The sequence below is a fragment of the Emydura macquarii genome, unplaced genomic scaffold (genome assembly GCF_026122565.2).
Source record: "Emydura macquarii macquarii isolate MOO-44397 ecotype Brisbane River unplaced genomic scaffold, CSIRO-AGI_Emac_v2 contig_1253, whole genome shotgun sequence".
NCBI lineage: Eukaryota > Metazoa > Chordata > Testudines > Chelidae > Emydura > Emydura macquarii.
Genome location: NW_027131390.1, coordinates 5,322,550 through 5,339,720, shown reverse-complemented (window position 1 = coordinate 5,339,720; position 17,171 = coordinate 5,322,550). Strand labels below are relative to the sequence as shown.

Genomic DNA, 17,171 nt, shown 5'->3' with positions numbered 1-17,171 from the left:
TCAACAGCAGAGTACCTTGTTCACTGAGACTCAAACTCAGCATCCCAAATTAAAATATATCTGCTCAGACCTCGGATCACTTGCTTCCCTAGACTTTGCATACAGAGCGTCCATTGACAGCACGGAGAGCAGATAGCCTTAAGAATATTCCTAAATCAGTGTTAGCCTCTTCTGCCAAATCTGCGGAAGACAGGTCCCAAGCTCTTGGGAGTATTCTCATTGGCTTCCATTACATGAACAAATAAGGTACACGTGGATATACATTTGCAGGAGATGGCCTATGTTTTTAACCAACGCCGCTGTTGTATCACGGTTAAACAAGTGTCTTATTTCAACTGATGTGCAGGCGAGCCCGTGTGCCTCAAAATATTTGTTTTTGCAGGCAGCACAATTTAAGATGATTTTTCTGCAGAAAGCATAACGCCGTCTTCCAAACTCGTCCTCTCCGAAAACAGTAATAGATCTCTGCAGAGACACGTTCCCGCATAATTAGATGGACCATAGTAACAGGGTTTGTGTTGAGGCACTCCATCAGCACAGTTGGAAGCGTCAGGCTGGAGAGTTAGCACTAGCTCATATGCAATGTTTTTAGATTAGAAACACACTGTTTTGGTTGGTTTTTGGTTTTTTTTAATGCGGAATGTGCAAACTAGGATAGCACTGGTTGCTCCAGAAACCAGGGAACATAAGAGCCAAAAAAGAGTTACTATAGGAACTTAATGGTGTAGTAGTACTCTTGATCACATGCCTTCAAACTGTGTGCAATCACAAGCTGCTTAAAGCACCCCAGACCTGCAAACAAAATATGATTTTCATAACCTTGCACCTAAAGTATGCAAAGATGCAAAAACAATCATAGTTCATACCCACAAAGGAACCAGAATATTAAAGGATCATAAAGCAGGACAGAAGAGGAATGGGGCAGGCTGATCAGCTGCTTTTGCTTAGATTCTTTATTATGCAATGAATCCTTGTTATGGCTTGGGAGGAAAAAACAAAAACAAAAAACTTCCTGGGGTCTGTATATTTGGGCAAAATCCTGCTACGTTTACTTATGCAAATCAGCGGGGTGACTTCATTGGCGCGGGCAGCAGCCCTTCATTCGTGCAGGCCGGGACTCTGTTGGGTGAAGGCACATGTGATAAAAATGCAGCTCCATCATTAATGCTGGTGCAGTGAAACAACTGTGGCACCAACAATACAGGAGCCATCTTTTAAACCCCTCCCCCAGCCACAGGCCAGCAAAAGACAGAGACAGACAGACAGACAGACAGACTTTGGCTCCCCATGTGATCACGGACTGCCCCGGGCACAACCCCCGACATTTGGAAATGGGGACTCAGCCCCTCCCCCAATGCTCAGCTTTGCTTTAAAAAAAGATCATCATCATTTTGTAAAGCAGAGGGAAGGGGGGGGGGGGCTCGCTCCTGCTGGGGGGGGGGGTGAGCCCTGCGGGTGCCCCGGCTTCCCGGGCAGGATACAAACACATCAGCCAGGCCTCTTGCCAGCCTTGCTCGTGCCCCTCGCTGACACCCCCCCGCCGCGCCCAGGGACCACGCAGCTGCCCCAGGGCTGGGCCGGCCCCGCACCCCGACACCTGCAGGTGGCCGCAGCGGCGCGGGCCCCGCCCCCTACTCACAGCGCGGCACTGCGGGGGGGGGGGAGACCGCGCAGGGCCCGGCTCCGAGTCCCTGCCCCCCCCCGCCGCCCGCCCCTTTGCAGAGCGCTCGCGCCGCCCGCCCCGCGGGGAAGGAGCAGCCGCTGCCCGGCTCTTTCAAAGCGGCTTGGCAGGGGAGCGGGCCCCGGCCCCCCCCCCTCCGGCAGGAGACTCTCCCCCCCGCCCCCCCCCCGAGTCGGGGGGCGCTGCCGCCGCCGGTCTTTGCTGGATTCAACCCGCGCGCCCCTCCCCCCCTTCACTGGCGGGGAGGCTCGCTCCAAAACCGGCGTAGCCTCGTCCCCCCCCCCCACACACATACTAAGCAGCAAACCACCACGCCCCCCCCCCCCGCAGGCCGGTGCCTGGCGGGCGGAGAGGCGGGTTATTGCGGGCCAGGCTTTTAAGCCCCGTCTATAAATAAACCGGGGCTGCAGAATCGAAGCGAATCGAAGCGACGCTGGGGGACGGACGGACGGACAGACACACGGTGGCCGGCCCGGCGAGGGTGCAAGAGCCGCTGCCAGGGTCCCGCCCCCACCTCCTCGGGGCCAGCAACCAGGAGCCGGCCTGGAAACTGCTTCACGCGCGGTCCCCAGCCCCCGGTGCAGGGATCCGGATTGCCAGGGCCCGGAGCTCCGCTCCGTTGCTCCCCGCCCGGCTCCCGGCGGTTCCTGCCCCGCAGCGCCCTGCGCTGAATGCAAAGCGCCCGGCCGCCTGGCGGCCTGCCCCGGCCACTTGTTGGCAGCCCCATAACCAGCCGGGCCCGCCCCTCCTCGCATGGACCGTGGGGCTGGGGCCGCCGCGACCCTATCTGAGCCCCTGGCAAACATCCCAGCCCCGGCCCTGCCCCGTGAGCATTTCGCGCGGGATTCCAGCCACACGCGGGCTAGCACCCGCGTTCCCTGCTCCGGAGTCGATTTGAAATCGGCTCTCCCTGCGACCCACAGGCGCTGCCTTCAGAGGTGTATTCTCCGGAGGTGGGACTGTGACAGCACCCACGCCTTCACTCTCGCTGTAAAGACAAACACCCGAACGTGTAGTTGGCTGGGGTGAGCAGGAGGAACACGACGGTGCAGGATTAAGAAAAGGTCACAATTAAACGCGGCAAATTTTCCCCCCGCACACTTGGTAAATCGATTGCAGGTGCGATTTTCTTAGTAGTAGATTTATTCCAACACAAAACGCCTCACCTGGTGCTTTTCCTTTCATTCGTCGCGTGTCACAGCGCTACTTGCTTGGTGTAAAGTCGATTATTTCCGCCGTCCAGGAGGCGTTCAAATGCAGGGCTCTGGGGTTCAACTCTGCTCTGGATACAGCGGAGGAAAGATTTAGCAGCATAAGAGAAACCGAACTACATTTTAAATCAAAGATAATTATTTCAAGGGGGGGGGATTAGGACATGGAAAAGAGAATGGGAGAAACTGGCAACCTCCTCCTCACTTTGCAAGTGCAGTCACATCAAACCGATTGCAATCAAACGACTTCATCTCAGGGGTTATTTCCAGACACTTTTCCTGATTTCTTTTAAACGGCTTGCGGGTTTGAGCCAAGTTGCATAAAGTAAAAGAAATCCTAAAGCAGCAATTAATGGTATTCTCAGTCCAGCCTTCCCCAGGGTCAAGTTCAAGACAGGACTGTCTGGGCTCCTAGCTGCACCTACATTACTCACAGCCCTAGAGCTGGGGGGAAATCCGAAGAGTTTCCAGACTAAATTGCTTTCTCTAGTTGACCTCTGTGTACCTTCAGACGCCGCCGTCTATTATAGGGTATGTACACAGAAGGGGGCTGGTAACAGCTCATCCTAGATTGTTAAATCCTGTAGGTAAGATAATATAATTGGTTCATTTCTAATCACAAAAATGAATTACAAATAGAAATCTTTAGGACGACAAAAATAATTTTTAATTTCCAAACCATACTTCTATGCAGGTGGCACCCTGTGTTGTTGGTATTAATTATTTAAATGAATGAGGTTGTATTTTAACTTGGAGAAAGTTAGACAGAGCACAGGATGGACCAAATGCAAAATTAGCATTAGAAACAGCATTAGAAACTCCAGCCTCTGCATATATTTTGGATTTTAAGTTTTCAAAAGTCAGGGGGGGAAACCCCCAAAACGGTGGATCAATAATTGTTTACATCAACAGAGATCGTCGATACTGATGAAAAATGTTCTGTATTTTGGAGAGGGGAAATGTTAGGGAAGGGGATTGTTTTGTTTTCAGTATTAAATTTATCAAGCTAACATTTCTATACTGTGCCTTCATTTCTAACCTAAAGAAAAAAAATTAAATATGAAATCATACCATCCTAAATTCCATCTATAGAGTAGAAACTGATCACTTTTTCTAACCACCACTTACTATTGGTTATCTTTTAAAAAAATTAATTACCAATCAACAGATATTAGTTTTCTAGAATTGTGTATATGCTCAGTTAGGATGTTTCTTTGGCCAAAGATAAAATAAATATCAGATTAGAATGTTATTACAAAACAAACCATTGTATTTCATACTTTCTTGATTTTAATGGAAATAATTCATCGGCACTCTCTCTACAACTCATTAGGTTTGAAAAATATATTTGTCAAGGAATTTCTATAGTGTTTCCACAAAACTATTGACGTCATCATATGATTGACTATATAGAATAATTTGGTAACTGTGTTGGGGGTTACAGACAACCAAACAAATCCACCTTTTTCTCTTTCTATAACTCGGATAAACTATCATTCTTTTAAGAAACACTTACTTTAATCTGAAGTGAACACACTGAACTGGCTGTCTTACTCACCGCCCGGCTGTTTCAGATGCATGCTAAGCCTCTTAAAGCATATATATAGATACAGAGCTAGAGAGAGAGATGGATTTGTATCTATCCATCCACCCACGGAGACAGACGTGCACGCATTCTGCATAGAGTAAAGAGCCACCCACACAGATAAAACTCATCGCATTTACCTTCTGATGTTTACGTATGCAGTACCGGGGCGGCTTGTTCTTTGAAGTGCCAGATATAGACGTCATGGTCACCCAGAGGACTGCTCAGTAATATTTGATTCGCTTGCAGAAAGTGCAACAACAAAACACAGGAAGCAACTCGCGGTGAAAAACCATTGAGATGTGAGGGCGGGGGTAAGGAAAAACAATAACGACGACCCTCACCCACCTACTGGGGAAAAACCCACTGTGTATTCCTAGACTGCATCGGGAAAAAAATGTAGCACTCCATGTAAAGCATGGGAACCAGCTGCAAACACCTCGCTATCTGGTTACTCTGATGCTGGGTGGAAAGAGGAGCTTACCCGGCAATAAGGGAATACAAGACAGTAGTTAAAAAACTGTTCCGTTGTGTTCTTTCAAAAACAATAAACTTTTAATGCTAAAGCAGTTATAACCAAAAACTGTACAGAGTTGTGTTTGTTTTTTGTTTTTGTTTTTTGTTTTTTTGTTAGAAAACACTTTTTTTTCCCCCATAAATATTGTTCAGTTCCCGGCACTTCGTATCAATAATTAAATTACAAAGGATAAATATGGCATCATGGATATGTATTTACAAAAAAAGTTATTACAAGAAGGCAACTGTTTTACTAAACGCTCACAATCTGGGTAGAATAACACCACGGCCTCATCTTGGAAAAAATACAGGACGAACCCATCAGACGAGAATACATTCACAAGTGTAATGCTCTGAGACAGAGAGAGAGAAGGGCAGAGAGAGAGAAAGAGAGAGAGACAGAGGTTCAAGACATAACAGGACTTTGGCACAGTTTAAAGAATGAGAGTTTAAACAATCACCACTAAGGCGAAGGAGAATTGTCATCCTCATGTCAGCATCCCACCGAAGGAAGAAAAAGAAGGAAAAAAGTGGTGATAAAAAAAATTAAAAATAGTGTTCAAATGAAGGGAGATTGGGGAGGGGGAGAAGGGGAGATAACTGGAAGAGGGACGAGGGAAAAAAAAATCAAAGAAATGACTGCGAATGCCAAAAAAAAAAAAAAAAATCCAATCCTGAGAGAAGGACATGGCCAGTCCAGCGTCTGGATCTTGCAAAAAATTAAAACCCCTTTCCTGGATCATTGCAATTAACTAGATGTAGCCCTATACGGTTGTCTGAGCGAAAACTCCATTTCCGTGTGATTGGTTTTCAGTTTTCTTCTGAATTCATTTGGTCCGGTCTATAGTCAGGTCGGCGTGTGTGTCCTTAGACGTACCATTCGTTAAAATTGGGTGGCAGTCCGGGGTTGTGGCTGGTGTTACTCTGAACCGCTGACGGAGGGGTTTTAGTAGAGTCTTTACTGCTCGCAGAACTCACAGCGGGTGGAGTGGACGATTCATAGCCCGAACTGGCGGCTGGGGAGGAATCTGACCCTTGCGATTCGTGAACCTAAAACGAACATGGAGATGCGATCAATCTGATGTCCCACACCCATCGCGCTCAGTCCGAATAGCAGACTTCGAGCACTACAGAAGCACGCAGGATGACTCGGGTAAGGGAAATAGTTACCCTTCCTGTGTGATTACACTAATGCAGACAACAAATCACCAGTTATTTGGGGAAACGCGGAACTTCTCCGGGCGGCTGTGGTACTGTGATCTTAAAGCACGTTTGCCCTCCGCCCCGTCCTTACTGACAATCGGCAAAGATTTGTTCTTCGCCATTTGTCCAGCCCCTTACTAAGATTTTGAGTGCGGAATTCCCGGGTGTTCACTTGAACACAGTCGTGAAACATTTCCAGCATGTCAGCGGAGGTCCGAGTTTTTAAAACAGGGCAATAATGTCTTCGCCCGTGCTCGTTAGTAGCATCACATCTCGAAAACCCGGATCACGTTTTTCTATTCGGCATGTGGAACAAGAAAATAAATCCTGCAATGTACCCCAAGGCTTGTTATTGCTGGAAGGGCCTACCCTCAATTACAGCCTGAACTGAGCGAAGAGACACAGCCCTACCGATAACCTTATCCACCGAGGACGAATGTAAAACGCTGCAACATAAATCTTTCAGACTAGATTCATTGTGTCATCCTAAAACAGCACCGATCATTGTCCAAATGTAGTTCAACGGGGGCGGGGGGGCATGCGCTCGGAGAGGATATTTAGAAACAGTAAAGCGATAAAGAGTTAATTACCTTCATGTGTTTCCTAAGAGAGCTGGGGTGGGTGTACGACTTGTCACACACTTTGCAGATGTAAGGTTTGTCTGAAGTGTGTACATGCATGTGCTTCTTTCTGTCACTGCTGTTAGCAAAGCGTCTGTCGCAGCCTTCAAATTCACACTTGAAAGGTTTCTCACCTGCAAAATTCAGAAAGGGTTACAGGGCCCTGCAGATTCACTCGGATTCCCTGTTAGGGGATCGATCATTTTGGAAGCCCGCTTAAAAGAATTATTTGGACGCAGAATGGAAGACACACTCTTTGGCTTTCGTCCATAGTCTCACAAACCCTTTTCCTTCAACGTCGGTAGAAACACACCGAGCGTCAAAGTTGTGTTTCTTTTCCTCTTTATTTAAGTTTTATTTCCCTTCAAACCCCTCCTTCGCCAAACTTTACCCCTGAAACACCTCGGTTTAGGTAGCGTCCGCACGCACACAAAGGATCGGACAATAGGATTTGTTACGTTACAGTTAAATTCAATCCGCCTTTTGTTACTTTTAATTTGCCTCTTTCAAATGCAAGGGTTGTGCTAAGCGAAGTGTTAAAGGCAGACAACCAATACTTGATGTTGGGGGGGGGGGGTGGAGAAGAACCTAGATAAATTCTGGCGCACAAGCCAGTTTTACAAGATGTGCTCAACCAGACAAAAAAAAAAAATGTGTGGGTTTCCTGCCTTCCCTAGCGTCACTTTACTTTTGTGGAGATCTGCATTGAAGACAGAGCTCCAAATAAAAATACTTTGACAAAAGTATCACTGATTTAATTAGGAGATGTGCCAATCAAGGCTAAAAAAGAACGGAAGTAACCGAAAATTAGATTTAATTAGCATTTGTATGGTTTCCTTAACAGACGGCATGCAGACAGCTAAATCGTTTGTAAAGCAATCCACACTCCAAAGAAAATTCCCATTTGCTTTCCATCAACCCCCAAACCGAGCCAATCAAAAAAAAAAATATATATATATATATATATATATATATATATATCATCCGAGCTCGGATCTCTGCGGGGTTAGGCTAGGGAGAAAGATAGGATCGCGCTTCTTGGACTGAAATTTACCAGCGGACGGCAAACGACCCACCCTCCCCGAGGCCGGAGTTTTAAAGAGCCGCGAACAAAACGTAACGGGCTCGGTCCCACGGTGAAAAGGCAGCGGGTTATTCCCGCTCTCCGCCTACCTTTGGGGGCACGGAGCCGGGGGCAGGAGCGGGGGGTTATCGGGGGTGCAAGGGAGGGTTTCCTTTAATTTGCAAGCGTGCAATCCCCCTTCGTGCACCCAGCGCCCGCCTTACCTGTGTGCGTCCTTTTGTGGATCTTCAGGTTCTCGGAGCGGGCGAAGATTTTCCCGCAGCCCGGGAAGGGGCAGGGAAAGGGTTTCTCCCCCGTGTGGACGCGGATGTGGTTGACCAGTTTGTATTTGGCCTTGAAGGACTTGCCTTCCCGCGGGCACTCCTGCCAGTAGCAGACGTGGCTGCTCTGCTCGGGCCCCCCGACGTGCTCCATGGTGACATGCGTGACCAGCTCGTGCATGGTGCTGAACGTCCGCTCGCAGCTCTTTTTGGGCCGGCCGAGCGGGATCTCCTCCGCCCACTTGCAGGACAGCTCCTGCTTGATGGGCTGGCGCATGTAGCGGAAGAAAGCCCCCGGCCCGTGGGGGTGATGGTGGTGGTGGTGGTGGTGGTGATGGGCCGCCACGTTCATGCCCATGTTGACGTTCATGGGGCTGTAGTTGTGGAACTGGGCCCCGCCGTAGGGGTCGGCCCGCGGGCTGGAGACGGCCCGGTAAGGGTCCGGCCGGCCGAAGAGATCCCCCCGCAGGCCCAGGTGCATCTGGCCGCTCTCCACGTGCCCGCCGGGGGAGGTGTGGCTGGGGCTCTGCTCGTGCAGCCCCGGGAAGAGCAAGTAGCCGCCGGGGCTCTCCGCGATGCCCGGCGGCCCGTGCAAGCTGCCCGGCGAGCCGCCGAAGAGGCCGTGCTGGGCGCCGGCCGCCACGGGCTCCCCCAGGCCGGAGCCCCGCTGGCGGAAGAGAAAGTCCCGCGTGGAGCTGAAGGCGGCGGCGGCGGCCCCGTAGGCCGGCACCTGGCCGGCGGGGTGGTGCGGGTGCGGGTGCGGGGGGTGCCCGTAGCCCGACGCCTGCGGGCTGAAGGCCGAGCTCTGGCCGGACGCCAGCTCGTGGGCGGCCGGGCTGAGTTTAAAGGCGGCGGCGGCGGGGTCCCCGAAGGGGCTCAGCCCCATCCCGCCCGCGGCGGCGGCGGCGGCAGCGTCGCGGCTGGGCCCCTCGTGGTGGCGGGGGGCGCCGAAGCCCCCGACTCCCAGGGCGGGGAACTGCGGCCCCCCGTCCAGCAGCATGGTCATGGGTGGGTGCTGGGGGGAGGGGAAGGGACGGTCCCCCCCGCGACTCCGGGCCCGCGGCGGGCAGCGCACGCGCGCACGCACCCACCCACCCAGCCCCGGCTTCCCCCGCGCGCGTGCGTGCGCCCGCCCGCGCGCCCGGCCGGCCACCCTCCGCTCCCGGCCGGCAACGTCCTTGGACTGCTCCCGTCCGCGGCCCGCGCCCGGCACATAAACCAACTCGGCCGGCCGCCCCGCCGCCGGGCCAATGGGCAGCCGGCTGGCGCGGCGTCAGCTGACCCTACGCCCCGCCCCCCTCGGGGCCCCGGCCCCGCCCCCCCACCGCCTGGCGGGCCCGCCCATTGGCCCAGCCGCCGCCGAGTGGCGGGGCCCCAGCCGGGCAGGGGGGGGGGAGGAGGGGCGCTCCGCCAGCCCGCCGCTGATTGGCCCGCGCCGGGTTGAGCGGCTCGCAGGTGAGGTGAAAGGAGCGGGGGGAGGGGCCCGAATGTTTTGTTGACTTGCGAATCCGATGCAAGGGCGGGGGCGCGCGTGTGAACGTCTGGGGCCGGCGGCAGCGAATTAAACGCGCGTCGCTGCCCGCAGGGATGTACACGCCGGATCGGCCCCCAGCTGGCCTGGAGGGGCCCGGTTAGCTGGGACACGCTCTCTCCCGGGGGGGGGCAAGGTTCCCACTCAGCCCCCCCGGTCTGCTCGGGGCGAGCTTTGCACCCCATCCCCAGGCGCTGTTGGGGGGGGGGTTGCAACCCGCCGCGAAGGCGGGCCGGGCCAAAGGCGAGCTCCGAGCCCGGGCTCGCCGCTGCACCCTCGCACCGCGAGGGGGGCATCTGCAAAATCTGGCCCCTCTGCAAAAAAAATAAAGACATAAATAAATAAATGTAAAAACGAATCCAAATGTCAGGCCGCCTCCATGCGAGCGGCGGGGACCGGCTCCTCTGCTCCTTCCCCTGGGGGGGCGGCGAGCTGGAACCGGCTCGACTTTAAAGCGATTCTGTTTAGGTGTGAATTCTGGGGGATGGGGGGGGGAGCGCGCCTGGTTAGCCACCCACCCTCCCGCCGTTTCTTTCCCCTCCCGGGGAGAAAATAAAAATAAAAATAGTAGAGATCCCGTCCCAGCCCGGAGCTACCTAAGATAAAGGGCAGGACGAGCCGCTCGGGTCTGTACACGCCGTCCCTTTTTAACTCCACCACCAGTGTGAGTTAAATCGCTTTGATCGCCGTATAAACGGCTCTAGAAACGGGGACCCACGTCCCAATCAGGGGTGCCTCTTTTCTTTGTTTTGTTGTGTGTGTTTATTGATTCATTTTAGTATTATTTCGCAGTTGCACCGTTCTGCCTTGAAATAATTATCAGCCGCAGACAGCCCCATAAATCCGCTCATTTTCTCTTCTGGAAAGCATTTGCAAAGAACTATGGGGGAGCAAGAGGGGAAATAAAAGGCAGAAAGAAAGATGGCTGTAATTGTAATATCCTGAGATTTGCTGAGCCCCAAAGTCTGTCTATTGAGCTGGTCTCACAGGATTGCCGCCGTCTCTCTGCAGGAAACATAAAATCTGATCAAGTTCAGAGACGCATTGAGAGACTGCTTCAAGCAGCGCTTTATAACTGCAGCCCTTTCACATCCTTCCCCCCAATCAGCCCCAGGAAAGACTTCACATTCTTTATTTTAGGGTTTTAAAAAAAAAAAAAAAAGCCACCGATATAAAATCTCCCTCGGTAGTAACCCCATCTCCCATCAAACCAATCAAAATTCACACTCCACATCCATCAAGAACATTCACAAAGTTGGAAGGTGAGTCACTTCTGTCTTAGATTATTGGGAGGGGGAAAAAAACAAACAAACAAAAATCCCTTTGGCAATAGAAAAATCGTAGATTTGCTGCCGCTCTGGAGCGGGTTCTGGCTCAGAGGGGGCGATTTGCTTCTGGTTTTGTTTCACACACACAAACACTGGCGCACACGTACACCAGTAGGGACGAATGTGCCTAAAAGGGGCAAATTAAACTCGGAGAACCGGTGTTAGAACATAAAATGAAGAAGGAAGGATTTTTAAAAGCTCTGAGTCTATGCAGGGGTTGTGCTTTGTTTGGTGCGGCGTGTACACAGGAGAATATGCTGGAGGACTCTGGTGGGGCGAGGGGAAGGCAGTGGGCTAAACTCAGACCCAAACAGTAACCTGTTCCTCTGCTTTCTGACGGCCCATAGCCAGTGCCCGTAGCCTCCGACTTCTCCGCGGTGGAAACGCTTCCCCTTGCTCGCTCGAGGGGCCCGGCCAAGTTTGTCCAACTTCCCCCTTTCCGTGTTTTTATTGCACACCACAAACCAAAGGGGCTTTGCAAGTGGTGTGTACCTGGTCTGTCAGTCCGTCTAGCGAGGGCCGAGAGCGGATAATTAATTACCTCCAGCACGTGTTGTGTTGTCTCTGGAACAAAAAGGCATAATTCAATTAGATCATCAACTGAGTATTGGGTAGAGAAATGCCTGTGAAGTTGCCGACCTGGGGCAACCGAGGGCGAATGACCTTTGCGTTTGCAGAAGGCCTCACGTGTAGTTCTGTTCATTGTCTTTAGCCTTAATATGATTTAAAAACCAACAACTTCCAGGCGCTGGGCTGCTCGAAACAAAACCCGAAGCGATCCCTGGCACCAGAGGAGAGTTGTTGGTTGGTTGGTTGGTTCTCTTTCGACCCAGGTGCTCTGGAAGCTCGGAGGGGGCAGTTCATCCAGATGGGAGCAGTTTGTTGGCCGCTTCAGATTCATTAAATAAATAACTCCGCGACGAAAGTGAAGTTCAGAGTCAAGTCCCCTTTTGCCAAGTTTTTATAGGGAACCTTTCAACGCGGTGAAGAGGGAGGGAGGGAGGTAAACTTGGCTTTACCCGTGAAAAGCTGGGACTGGAGGTTTTGCAGCTAAAATATTAGCTCTTCGGTGGTCAAAGCAGCACATTTTCTCGGGAGAAGCGACGCGAGCGGGGAGAGAACCCGCAGTTCTAAACCAGCGACGCTTCGCTTTCCCTGAAACTAGTGTATTGCTTAGCAGAAGGCGACATTCGCCGCACTGGAGTTTACTTGTAGAGCAAGCGACAGAAAGGAGCCAATAAATCTTTGCTTGATACGTTGGCCAGTTCTACTCCGCCGCGTCTCTCTGTGTGTGATAATGTAGCTACGATAAATACTGGGTTTTAGTCGGAATTAGGAAACCGAATATCCCCTGAGTGCACACAGTTCATATGGAAGCGCATTCTCCTCCATTTTTCCTTTTTGCATCTAAACCGAAATGCTTGGGTGTTGTGTTGTGTTTTTGACAAATGGACTTGTGTTTCTGATTCAGCGCCGTGTATCTAACCGGTCCAGGAGTCCGCGGGTTTATTTCGCAGAGGCACAGGGAGCTCAAACATCGCTCACCTTTAAAAAACCCCGTGAAAGATTAAAAAAAGAAAGTGCAAAAAAAAAAGAAATGTTCTCATCTCGCGTTTTTTGTCGGCATGGATTGAGTAGGCGGAGATCAGGGTTCTGGTTTTATGTCAGACGCGTACTTGTGTGATTTCCCGCTTTTGTGTGGTATTTTATTTTGTTTTATTCTTAAATCTGGAGTGGTTCTGGAATTTGACACCCACAAAAACGGAAAGCGCTTTTAAAGCATTAAGCGCCTTTCCTTCGCGCGGGTGAGCCCGGATTTATTTCAATAAATGAGTCTTTGACTGTATATGGAGGGAGGGAATTGTACAGAATGCAGAAGCCATTTACTGTGCCCGTGGCTTTCGCTGAAAAAGCTTCGCGCCTCGCCTTGCTTTAAACCGCATCGCAGACCCAAAATCGTGTGTGTGTGAACAGGACACAAAGGTTGTATTCTTACCGCCCTTCCTCGAGGAAAACCCCCGTTAAAGTCTATGGGACAGTTGCCAGAGAGAGAACGGCAAGATTGGGCCCTAGATATTTCCCCACATAAATGCACGAGGCAAATTTCCCAAAGTCATTTCTTTCCCATTAAAGATCATTTATCTTCGGGGCTTTTCCGGTGAAGTTGTTGTATTGATCTCCCATCCGCTCTGTGCGTGCTGGAAAGCTAAGAAGTGGATTGTACGGGAAGTTTTTGTATGGCTGTATAAAGAGTTTTTGTTTTAAAACTGCAACCCAGATGTAAGGGCAAATATTTTCTAAGCGCTGAATTCCTTTAACAATTCAATGTATCCAAGACAAATGGGTGTCAGGAGTAAGCGCAAAGGAACGTGGTTTTTCTTCTGCCATAAACGTATTGCAATTCCAGTGTCATTAAATGCAGAAGCGAATGAGACATTTTCATTGTAAGTGTCAATCAGTTTAGGGCTAATCACATGTACATTTGAACTTCAGAGATACCGGCTGAAGTAAACAGGTCTGAACTTCGACAAATAAAGGGGTGCAGAATATCAAAGTACAGAGGGAGGCAGAAAGAAATACTTTAATGTATAGAAAATGTGGGGGGAAAACACGAGCCGTATTTATAAAAAGAATGGGAGTGCATAGGAACTCGCGCGCTCTCTGCATACGGAAATGAATGAATTCCATTTAATAAATGTATGGGATGCAGTGCATGATAGATATTAGATCATCAAAAGCAATGGAAAGGTAAGCAAATGTCTCCAATAAGTACACGGAGATCGCTAAGCTGCTCGAGTGATACGTAGGAAGAACATCAGGGAAAGACTGGAAATAAAAGGAGCGGAATTCTTGTTTGACTTTAATATCTTTTCCTGTGTTTGGCTTTGGGGCAAAGTGTAGGTACTATTTTAATCTATGCAAGAACAAAAAGCAGGTTAAAATAACTGGTGCTTCAGCGAGGTTGGAAAATATGAGGGGTATTTTTTAAATGATTCTTAATAATAATATAGATACATAAATAAAGCAAAGGGTTCTTCTGCTTCCAAAACCAGAGCTCTGAAAAGCAAAAACAATTCAAGAAATACAGTCTGATTCAGTCAGAGAAGCTTGGAGATCAATTTCTTTCTCAGTCCTAGCTACAGAGGGGGGAAAAATCACTATCGAGCTGCAAGCATTTACAGTATTTGTGCTTACGGTGAAATATCCCAGGGGACCATAAAATGGAGGCGGTAATTAATTTTTGAATACCAAGTTTTTCGTCCCCCCTATATTCACATCTCTCTGCAAGATGTTGGTCCCTCTGTGGATTCTCATATTCCTTATAGGTGTGTTTGTAAAAATGCAAATTAAAAACCTCTAAGCCGTTGATTCAGACAGCTTAGTGTTATGTGTGCATTATGTCTCTGACTTTAAGAACTTTCCCATCTGGGGAACCCGAAGCCATTTATAAAAGGACAGCAAAAAACCACCGCATGACATTCCTTCCTCCCCTCCACCCCCCGCCACTGCCAGTGCCTTAATTCTACCTTTCCTGCATCATTTGAAAAATCACAGCTAGACTTTTCCTGAAAGCCCCACCCCATGAGCTAAGAAATATGATGCGTTTCCACTGATTCCTTTTCTTAATTCTTTGTAGAATGCAAGCGATGTATTATCAGCAGTTTACACAGAGGCATTAGAATGCAAGCGATGTATGATCATCAGTTTACACAGAGGCATTTTGGGTTCAACGGCTCCATGTTTTTAACCAAGCTGGAGAATACCCCACCCGTTCCCACCCCACCCCCGATTGTGTTGTCTTCAACACACACACACACTTTTTCTATGCATTTAGTGCAACAAACATGCAAGGCTTCGTGCAGGCTTTTCTCGTTGCAGATTATGAATGAGAAAAAAAAAAGTTACTGCTGCCGTCCCGGCTGCTTTTTTCAGCCTGCCCTGTTCTGTAGACTAAAGGCTGGCATGAATTATTTGTCTTCAAGACCAGGCTATGACATGGAAGAGCACCGGAGCAGGGAAGGCAATCAGGTCTCTTCCACGCGGCAAGGAGTTTGCCTGGGCCAGGGGTGGAAAGTTTGCAGCTCGTGGCTACAGTGACATCTTGCAAGGTTTACTAAGTCCGGGGCCGTCTTGCTTCGGTTCACATTTATTTTGCTCGTCGCCGGAATCAGAAGCACGGCTCCTCCGCCGGCTCAGGTCCCCTCCTCCCCCGCCCCAGATCACTTGAGCTCTTGAGAAGTGGAAGGGGGAAAAAGTGGCGAATATCTCAATCAGGGACGAGGTGACCTGTGACCCGGAGGGTGGCATGATTGTCTTTCTTCTTTTGCGGGGGACACACACGTTATTGACCCTTTCTGCGTGACTGAGCCCTGAGGGGCAACCGCAGGCACCAAACCGCTCGAAGGCATGTGAAGCGCAGGGGCACCAGTCTCCATCCTGCCGACAGAGCAGCGCCCCTCGCCCGGCTGCTGCTTTCCGGCAGCCGCAGAACTGCGCCACAAAAGCAACCTGTGCTCCGAGCAGGGCAGGGCTCCCCGCCGGAGAGCGGACACCGGATTCAGCCCGGGTGCGGAGCGGGCAGCCGGGGGGAAGGCGGGGTGGGGGGGGAGAGTGCAGCTGAGATTTTCGAGGAGTGCAGAACAAACATGCGCCTTTCATGGGGGCAAGCCGCTGGTTTGCCCTTCTTTTGGAGCCGCACCAAATGTGTTACCTCGTAGGTTATTTAGTGTGTCCCTTTAAGTCCCCCCCCCCTCCCTGCCCATCCCCGCTTTAAAACCAGACCCGCTCGCTTCCCTAAAACGCCAAATTCTCATCTTCGGCCTGCGGGGGGGCCGGGACGTGCAAGAAATCAGCCGGAGCCCTGCAGAGGAGACTCGGGGTGCCCAGAAAGTGCCTTGTGCTCCGCTCCCAGCGAAGAGCCGCCCAGCTCCGGCCTCCCGCGGGGTTCCCGGGGCCGCTTCGCTGCTTGCCGTGGGCAGAGCTGTGGGACTGGGGCCGGTGAGCCGGCGATGGCCTGCGGGGGGGCAGGGAGCTGGGCTGAAGAGCGAGGCGGGGGTTGTGGGAGGGGTGTCACCCTAGCGGTGTCACATGTCCTGAATTAGCACGTCCCCCCCCCCTGCACCCTGCACCCTGCACCGGTCCGTCCCGGTTCGCTGGGCTCCAGGCTCAGACCTGGCCGCCAGATCCGGGTGCAATTGCCCCGCGCATCCTGCAGCAAGAAGGAAAGAGCTGGTCTGGGCCCTGGGCCCAGGGCAAACCCCACCAAAGAGATGCCCCGCGGAGGAGAAGGCTGGGGGGGGGCCCGCAGCCAGCCCCGTCTCCAGGCGACTGGGAGCATGCTGTGTGCAATGCCGCCCTCCAAACCCAGCCCGCGGGATCAGCAGCCGCTCGGCTCTACCCAGGCAGGGGCGAGGAACCGGCCTGGGAAGCTGCAGGGCAGCGCGTCTTGACACTAGGGGGAGCTCCAGAGCGGAGCAAATTGTACCCGCCTGGGCCCCCGGGCTGAGAGCAAGGCCCGGGTTCTGCCAGCGCGCGCCGCCCCCCGGGAGCCCCCCGGGAGCCCCCCGGGTCACCCTCGCAAGTCGGGGTCTCGCTCTGGACTTGCCTGGAGCCACCTGGGCCTAGGGGGGTGACACTGAACAACTAGCTACTGCATTGCACCCGTGCAGCTTGTCGTGCTGTTATCCTCTGCCCTTGCAAACAGCGTCCTGCAGGGTACCTATAAATATATCACACACACAGCCTCTTACTATGTCACACAATACACACACACACACACACACACACACCACATAGCCTCTTACTATGTCACACAATACACACACACACACACACCACATAGCCTCTTACTATGTCACACAATACACACACACACACACACACACTATGTCTCTCTCTGTCTCTCACACACAGCTGCTGACTATGTCAATCTCTCTACAACACACACAGGCACCACACACACAGCCTGCTTACTATGTCATATACAACACACACAGGCACCACACACACAGCCTCTGACTATGTCATACAACACACACAGGCACCACACACACAACCGCTGACTATGTCACTCTCTCTGTGTCACACACACACACACACACACACACACACACACAATAACTCTCAGACCCTGGCCCTTTGGAACATAAGGA

At 51.5% G+C, this 17,171-nt stretch overlaps 1 protein-coding gene and 1 long non-coding RNA gene across 3 annotated transcripts; both read right to left on the bottom strand.

The window, feature by feature from the left end:
* Positions 1-513: 513 nt before the first annotated feature.
* On the bottom strand, positions 514-3,182 carry LOC137153882 (uncharacterized). 2 transcript variants are annotated; one of them, XR_010919917.1, is made up of 3 exons: positions 3,087-3,182; positions 2,848-2,963; positions 514-792 (listed from the first exon to the last, which is right to left on the bottom strand). It is a non-coding gene; the product is annotated as an uncharacterized lncRNA (long non-coding RNA). The 2 variants fall into 2 exon arrangements; XR_010919916.1 differs by lacking the exon at positions 514-792 and adding an exon at positions 944-1,119.
* Positions 3,183-4,805: 1,623 nt separating this feature from the next.
* On the bottom strand, positions 4,806-9,182 carry ZIC3 (Zic family member 3). The gene is made up of 3 exons (XM_067548074.1): positions 8,104-9,182; positions 6,787-6,950; positions 4,806-6,043 (listed from the first exon to the last, which is right to left on the bottom strand). The coding sequence occupies exons 1-3, from the start codon at positions 9,164-9,166 to the stop codon at positions 5,861-5,863; spliced, it is 1,410 nt and encodes a 469-aa protein (XP_067404175.1). The 5' UTR covers positions 9,167-9,182; the 3' UTR covers positions 4,806-5,860.
* Positions 9,183-17,171: the final 7,989 nt, after the last annotated feature.